Source organism: Hoplias malabaricus, chromosome 18 (assembly GCF_029633855.1).
Source record: "Hoplias malabaricus isolate fHopMal1 chromosome 18, fHopMal1.hap1, whole genome shotgun sequence".
NCBI classification, from domain to species: domain Eukaryota; kingdom Metazoa; phylum Chordata; class Actinopteri; order Characiformes; family Erythrinidae; genus Hoplias; species Hoplias malabaricus.
The window spans coordinates 18,387,027-18,395,161 of NC_089817.1; the positions used below are offsets into that span (position 1 = coordinate 18,387,027).

Sequence of the window (8,135 nt, forward strand, 5' to 3'; positions counted from 1 at the left end):
GCCCTCAATAATAACGAGAACAGACACACTGTGCACTCTACGATCACAAACACAATCACACACATCGCTCGGTAAAACATCCAGAGGACAGTCATCATTCAAGGTTCACTGTACATAATTTATCACTCAGAATGGAGCAGAAGAGAAAATAAAGCTGGCAGTTGACATTTAGCAAATTAGACCTTTGTGTCTGTCGGTAATGCATTGTAAGGTAATTATGGTGTTCTTTTTCAGGAATCTATGGATAAAGCGAATACTTATGGTAGTAAGAGACAAACTGATAAAGACAAACGAAAAAAAAGGGGGGGGGGGCAGGATGCTGTTCCCCAGGGTGCAGAGCAGGCTGGTGCTGAGTAAACCACATTCCACACTCTGCAAACTTACACCCAGACAATGGCGAGAACACTTAACATACAACCTGTAAGCTGGAGCTCACCAGATTTTGAGTTGTACCTGCTCAAAGAAAAAAAAAGTTTTGAAAAATAAAATCTAAAATCATCACTTACCTAGAGACATGACCTAAAACATTATGTTTTGTTTGTCGCTTTTTAAATTATTTTTAAAATTTCACGGTCATGTCTCTGGTTGTATTCTTGGTGTTGACCTAATCCTCCAGAAAATGGTACTGATTTTCAACTCTAAAACATCTTTTGATTTGCTTCCATCGCTGTGTGTATGATAAAATTATACTTATAAACCAGAAAAGTGCATTTCCTGACAAAATAGAGTACTCTCACAACAATAATTCCCGGGTGGATGTTAACATTTGGTTCCTACAGTGGTTTAGGTAGTTACAATGGTATTTATTGTAGGGCAGTGGCTATGGTATTTCAGGTAGTTTCTAAATTATTCTGTTCAACAAGAATTTAACACAAAGTTGCTGACTTCAATATGAATCAATCAAATTTTACATCTAGGCCATGTCAGCGGATCTGCCACAAAATTAAAAACATTGACAGGTGATGGGGCATTTGTCAAATGGTGGGAAATATTAAGCTGCAGTTCCTGAAGTCGATTTGTTGGATCAGGAAATAAATTGTAAGTATATAGATGTGAATAACTTTGACAAAGGCAATGATCGGTTATGTTGTTTTGGTCAGAGTATGGTGAGGTCACAACAGTTTAATGGGTGCCCAAAGCTCATTGATGCACGTGGAGAATGAAGGATAGTCCAGTTCTACAAAAGAGCTTACCTAGCACTAATCACAGAAGAAATTAAAGTTGTCTATGATCAAACACACAGTGCATTGCAGCTTGCTGCTTATGGGGAGGAGTGCCCATGCTGACCCCTTCCCTTGCAATTTAGTGGGCTTTTGGCACCCATGATTTTGTAAGCAGTTCAAAAGTTGTCCTTCCTTGGAAAATTCTTGTATGTACGAACCACTGCATACCAGGAGTACCTCACAGGATATGCCTTTTCAGGATATCAAAATATTATGACACAATTCAAAGTCAACCAGATCATTATGCTTGCCCATTTTTTCCTCTTCCTATACATCAACATTACAAAATTGTTGGTCTCTTTCTGCCTAATACATCCGATAGGTGTCATTTTAATGAGACCATCTGTGTCATTCACATTACTTGACAGTGATTTTAATCTTGTGACAGACTGGGATATATTAGTTTTTTTCTTGTAGAAATATCTTAAATATCTTAAGCAATACCTGTGGTTTACAACAATCTAATCAGTCTGTTCTACAAATGGGTTCTGAATCCCACTTATAACTTTTATTATATTTCTTTGACCTTTGACTTTGACCACAAACAGCCCCCCCCCCTCATTAGAAACAGGTATTTTCACGGTGTAAAATGTTGTAAAAAAGATCATAAAATATATTTATTGTTATTTTATTTCACTGAACCGTAAGTGTTCTTCAAGTTAAAAATTTCTACATTTTTGTCAGAACCCCTTCCCTCAAAAAAACCCAAAATGAAATCATGTAGCATTCACATGGGCAACATCATGACATAACAAAAAGAGATTACATTTACTAGACAGTTTGACACAAAGCATGTCACTGAAATCGATGCTTTCTGACAGCTCTAGTGGCGACATGTTTGTTACAGACAAAAAGCCACTGCTTGCTCATGATCATCCACAGGCCAACAGCAGCAAAGGCTACTGGGTTTTCCTCTGAGAGTCCAGTTTCCAGGCACCAGTGATGTAACGTAGTCTAATGAACACTAGATCTTTGCCCATCTGCAGCCAGCTCCAGACGGGCACCAGCTTTGACCCTAGAAAGGAGTAGACAAAAGAACCTCATCAAAAGGTTATTATATGAGGAATAGTAGATAGAAAAAATCCTTTGAACAAATAAATCACAAAATCTATGCTGGATAAGTTAAGTTTATGAATAATCATTTCAACGGAATTATCATTTCAACCTTCGATTTCTGTCCAGTTGACTGCTACTTCAGCAATAGGTATTTTAAAGCACTGGGCTATGTAAAGGAGCTCCACATCAAAAGCCCTGTGGAAGTGAAAGAGAACAAGAATGAACACACATGTAATATTTTATTCCAAGTAATTCTGAATGTGAAGGACAGCTGTTGTGTTCAAATGTAGTTAACTAAAAAAATGCAATATTAAAACAGTATTAAGATGGTTCCTTTGACACTTTCAATATGGGGGAAATTAAGCTTCCCAACATAACAACAATAAAAAAATAATAATAATAATATTTGATTCTAATGTTCAGTTGTTTTAAAATGTCATTCTCCTTTAGGTTATTACAAAAAATGTTCCTTCTCCTATCAAGTTACTATTTTGGGAGATAAATGTTTTTAAATGGACAGCGAAGATATATTATAGCAGATTTTATTTTTATTTAAATTGTACAATTGTTGTAACTCTGGAGTTACCAAAAATCTACTTAAATTTGTAAAATGTTGTTCTGTCCTCAGCCTCCTTGTTTATATATCCAGAGAGCCAGAGGGTGGTCTATGAACAGTGCCACAGCCTCTTGCTTCAGTTTTGTTGAATACTGGAGCTACCATTTTGTTGATCTGAAATTCCTAACCATAGCTTCAAGTACTTAAGGGCATAAAATATCACATTCCACACAGCCCTCAGATCATTAAAACACATTTCACAGCTTCACCGTATTTCTGAAAAATGAATAAGCAAAAATATATATTCTGGAGAAAAGACCTTCGAAAGATTTCAGGAACAATGTGTTTACAGAGAAAAAGCTATTTCAGACACCTATCAATAAAAAGTGTCAAAACAACCTGATACATTACCATTTAAAATAACATATTCACAAATAATGGTATGAAACTAGTCATAGTCAGTGAGTGGTGCATACCAGCGTTCCACATGCAAAATGCTGAAGGTCCTCAGTGCTGCCTCACGAGTGAAGAGCTTGAACCCACACTGTGTATCCTTAATCCCTTTCACACAGAAGAACCACACCAGGAAGTGGAAGCCGTACATCAAGAACGTTCGGAACAAAGAGCGCTGTAATAGTAACAGAAATCAACAAAATTCTCAAGTGCTCTGTTAAACCAGTCATTGACCAAATAATGGAAAACACCCAGACACAAGGACCAAAAAAACCCCCAATAATAATAAAAAATACCTGAGCCACTGATTCTTTTTCCAGGTGAGCCCTGGAGCCACAGGATATAGCCATGTTCTCCTGTAAATACACAGGAGAAGAATCATATTGACTTCATGGAAACAAAGCAGTATACTTAAAGGCATCATGCTGTCTTGTGACAGAAAATCAAAACAGCTACAGAGAATTTACTGCTGCATGACTACAACCTAGGTCTGTTATGCTTCTGAGAAATGCAATATAGTAGTGTCTATTTCAGTGCACAAAAATTATGCCTTACCGGCTTTGGGCTGAGATTCTGTAAGCCAGCCTCCACCTTCTCAATGTCAGCAAACTTTGTGGCTCCATCAGCATCTGCCATCAAAATAAGGCGTCCACGGGATCTCAGAGTGCCCTGAGAAGAGACAAGAGACTTTTAACAACCAGAAATCCTTGAACAAACAGTCAGCAGCTGCTACAAAGCAGAACATGAAGAATGACATCATGCATTCTCACTGAGGAAGGTAACAAGCACAAATAAGACTTAGGATCAAAACAGCATTCTGAGGTACTAATTAAAGAATAAAATGGTGCTATTTGAATCAAAGCTAATTAAAAATGTGAAATGTTTTTATTTTGTAAACAACAATGCTATTAAGTGAATTGTAAACTGTATCATGCAAATCTGGCAATAAGAATAATACAAAGAAACTACACTCTCCTAAGCTACTTTTGTGTAAATAGTGCTTACTCAGTTGAGTAGCATTTTTAGGCTGCTAACTCTTAATAAGTGAGTTACAACCAATTTCCATGACAGGTTTGTATCTAATAAAAAGAAACACAAGAATTGTTTTCAAATATATTCCCTCAATTTCTACCTGAAATTATATATTTATATCTTCCTTGCATTTATAGGAAGGACAAAACCAGCAGCCAAAAAAATGCTACTTAAGCTAGTACATGGAATTCTCACAAAAACATTATCCCCATTTCATTAGTACACAGCAATAATAGCCAATGGGCATTCTTTTCAACCAACCATCTATTACAATTGTGTTTTACAGCAGAAATTATCATCAGCGGTATTTAAATGTATAATGAAAATTTTGAATGATGGTGGAAAACTTCAGACTGAGAACCAAGATAAAAGTGATTCTATGCAGAATTAACATTGGAAATCTTCATAACAACAGTGTAACATCCAAGTTAGCATAATGTAGATGAGGTGAGAACTCACCATCCGCACAGCAGCCCCTTTACCCCGGTTCTGCTTCAGTGTGAGAACCCTAACTTTGTCTGCTGCATATTTCTTTGTGTACCGTAAGGCAACCTGTACATACAAAAATCAATCGACTGTAAGTAACTCATTCAAAGCAAGGTCAAATTACATCCATGCTCTCTCTCTCTCATATATATATATATCTCGGAACAAAGAGCTCTGTGTGTATGTATATATATATATATATATATATATATATATATATATATATATATATATATATATATCGGTGCTGCATGAAAAAAAGTGAGCTGCTTTCCTGCAGCTGTTGGATTAGTTAGATTACACTCTATACATCCTATGCCACTGAAGAAACTCAGAGGAATATCATTCAAAATAAATCATTTTTAATTCATATAAAAATATAAAAAGGAGGAAATGTACCTCTGTGGTTTTGTCTTTACTGCCATCATCAACTATAATGACCTCATAGGTGAATGATGGATTCCCCTTCTGCACAAAATTAAAAATGATTATTAATTTTCACGTTTACATCCAGTCTTGAAAGCCCAAACACTGAGCATTCTTTTACCTGTTTTATGCTACCCTCAATGATGGTAAATATTCTTTCTTCAGGAAAGTACTATGACAGGAGGTTTTAATATGCACCCTAATAGCATTGGTGCCATCTTGTGGTGAACAACACACATTACAACATTACCATTCATTTTGTCAGGGCAAGAAAATACCATTCACATAGGTATCCAAAATTTTGCTTGTAAAATGTACGTGGTAGTGCCCTGATATCACACGTGTATAAATGACAAATCTTAAATACGATATTCCTTTGACACTAATACAAAAATGTCTTGAATTAGGAGTTAACCTGAGTTAAATATAACAAATTAAATTGATTCTACAAAATGCACCTGTCTTTTCTCCAAGTACTCCATGGCTTCTTCCATCATAACAGGCACTGGAGGGTAAGAGAAAAAAGGTTAAATTCTCATATCACAGCAGCTCAGTTATATATCCAATACAGAATATGATTTACCAATTGTCCTTAAAGTAATCACACTGATGTTTACAGAATCTAAATATTTATCATTGGTTTGGATCCAAAGGGGAGGCCAGAATTATACTGATATCCTGGCTCTACTATCAATGGAGCAAGGTAATAAAATAAAGGGTATATAATAAGAAAACAGGAAAAAAATATTTTATATTTATTAAACTCTATTTGACATGCTACTTAGCCTGTATTATTAATACTACAGCACTGATAGATGCAGAAAGCAATGAGAGTTATTTATCCGCCAAAAAACTTACATCTTGTCTCCTCATTATAGGAGGGCACAACTACAGACAGCTCCCTTGAATGGGGGTCAAACAGACTTGGAAAAGGTTCCTTGCTGCCAGAAGCTGTCAGGAAGTACTTCTCCTGCTCTGCACAAACCTGGTTGACCACATTGGCTGTGATATGGGCAATTATAGTAACCTAAATTGAAAACAAGACAATAAAGATTATTACAAATAAGATATCATTGCAGTATGATTTTGCCATCTAACAGCTGATCACTCCACATATATTCCAAAATCACCCTCAACAGTGCATATTAAATTATGCTCCATGGGAACCTTAGATAAAAGATGCTCATAACAGTGTAGGACAATGATCATCCAATAATGTCTTGCATTGCTATATTTGACCCCAACTTATACTCCAACGTTTTAATTCTGATGGGAATTCAATGAAATCTCTGGAAAGCTCTATTGAGTTTATCAGAAAAAGACAAATTTTTCACAGACCTGGTGGGTTCACTTCACCCTCCTTTCATTCCCCTGTAGGTCATTAATACATACATTGGGTTGCCAATATTTACGGCAAAAAAAAATGAAATACTTTTTGCTATAGCTAAATTGTGAATAGAACAACATAGTTAAATCAAATACTGAGTAATATATGCAGGTGTACGTTACCGCATTAGAGTTATAGCCGACAGAATTCTGAATAGATAATCGAAAGCTAAATTTACTGCAGTATTAAGCGTCCTTTAGAAAGTTAATTTGATTTAAGCATTACACAATCGTCTAGCCCTGTGTGTTGATAACTACCTATTTAGCATTTACAGTACTTTTTATAACTAATAAAATAGTTTCTACATTAGTCGCAGTACCATGTGCCGTCGTCGCAAGCACTAATTTACACTATGTACATTGCTTTCGCATATCAGCTACATTGCTGACTCAGTTAATCAAGGTAAATACGAGGCCAAAAACAACAGATAACAACTATACAATGTTGTAATGAATATAAAATAAAATTATTGGCTGTGGCGTACTGGTCTGTTGCCGTTCGGAGGGCATCGTCAGATTTCCCCTTAACCATAACCTCCCACTCGCCGGTATCCGCCCATCTACTGGTCTCTGGCCTGTATGTCCCTCCCACTTGGCGGTCAAGCCATCCAATCAGAAATCACCTTTGTCATTTGTCGTTTCTGACTGGCTGAAACTAAGACACTTTGTAATGGCTGTAAGTGTGTGCAGCGAGCGCGCAGGTCAGGGACATCGCGCGTGCGCATAAACATTCTTGCTCGCTCAAAACAATTGTGGCACAAAAGTAACGCCATAGGATGGAAGCAGTAATATTTTAATACAGTGTTTTCTTTTTATAAAGCTGTTATACTTCGAATCCTTCGGTTGATATCAGTTATCCATCCGTCAATATGACTGTATTACAGCTATATATGTAATATTTTATATTAATATATACTATATTCTAGACTTCATCATAGCTGGATAGAGGTAGTATCACAGTATTACCGTTGGCTATATTCCAGACAAATTCAGAGCTGTATATAAGATGTCTGAAATTGTCTTGGTCCAAAAAGTAATTAACCAAAGCCTTTCAGCAGCAATTACAATAACTGCGGCAGAAATGACTCACTCAGGGCAAACAGGTTAAACAGCTCTATTCAGAAAAACACAGATAAAACAAAGTCACAAACAGGAATAACGTTTTCTAATTCCAATTGTCAGTTCCATCGTTGAAGTAGTGCAGCAGCCGTCTTACATTAGTATTTACGAAGGAATGTGGGATATAGTAATAAAACACGTAACTGGGATAAGTACTCACAAGAGTGAAGACGAAGAGAGCCAGAGCTGCTGCACACTGCAGCAACACACAGAGACACGGCTCCATGCCCCCCACCCTTTTCGCTCAGTGTTGACCACCTGAAAGCTCTCTCATTAGCGCAGAGACCGAGACGGGGAGCTTGTTACTGTCCGTTAAAGAGTTACAGCTTGCTACTAGACTCCTTCTTCCTCTTCTTTCCCTGAGTGGGAACTGCGGAAATGAACCTCTTTTACTCCAC

General features: G+C 36.8%; 1 protein-coding gene across 1 annotated transcript; it reads right to left on the reverse strand.

The window, feature by feature from the left end:
* Positions 1–1,799: 1,799 nt before the first annotated feature.
* Positions 1,800–8,111, reverse strand: alg5 (ALG5 dolichyl-phosphate beta-glucosyltransferase). Its single transcript, XM_066650388.1, has 10 exons — positions 7,898–8,111; positions 6,091–6,259; positions 5,691–5,737; positions 5,206–5,274; positions 4,780–4,872; positions 3,844–3,957; positions 3,585–3,644; positions 3,312–3,463; positions 2,389–2,474; positions 1,800–2,238 (listed from the first exon to the last, which is right to left on the reverse strand). The coding sequence occupies exons 1-10, from the start codon at positions 7,961–7,963 to the stop codon at positions 2,123–2,125; spliced, it is 972 nt and encodes a 323-aa protein (XP_066506485.1). The 5' UTR covers positions 7,964–8,111; the 3' UTR covers positions 1,800–2,122.
* Between the last annotated feature and the right edge of the window lie 24 nt (positions 8,112–8,135).

What these genes read in the sequence shown, in the direction of transcription:
- alg5 (XM_066650388.1), bottom strand. Translation starts at nt 7,963, where the DNA reads ATGGAGCCGTGTCTCTGTGTGTTGCTGCAGTGTGCAGCAGCTCTGGCT. An exon ending in CTCTCTTCGTCTTCACTCTT is followed by an intron (nt 6,260 to 7,897) that starts GTGAGTACTTAT and finishes TTTTCAATTTAG; the next exon opens with GTTACTATAATTGCCCATAT. An exon ending in CAACTGGACAGAAATCGAAG is followed by an intron (nt 2,239 to 2,388) that starts GTTGAAATGATA and finishes ACTCCTTTCTAG; the next exon opens with GGTCAAAGCTGGTGCCCGTC.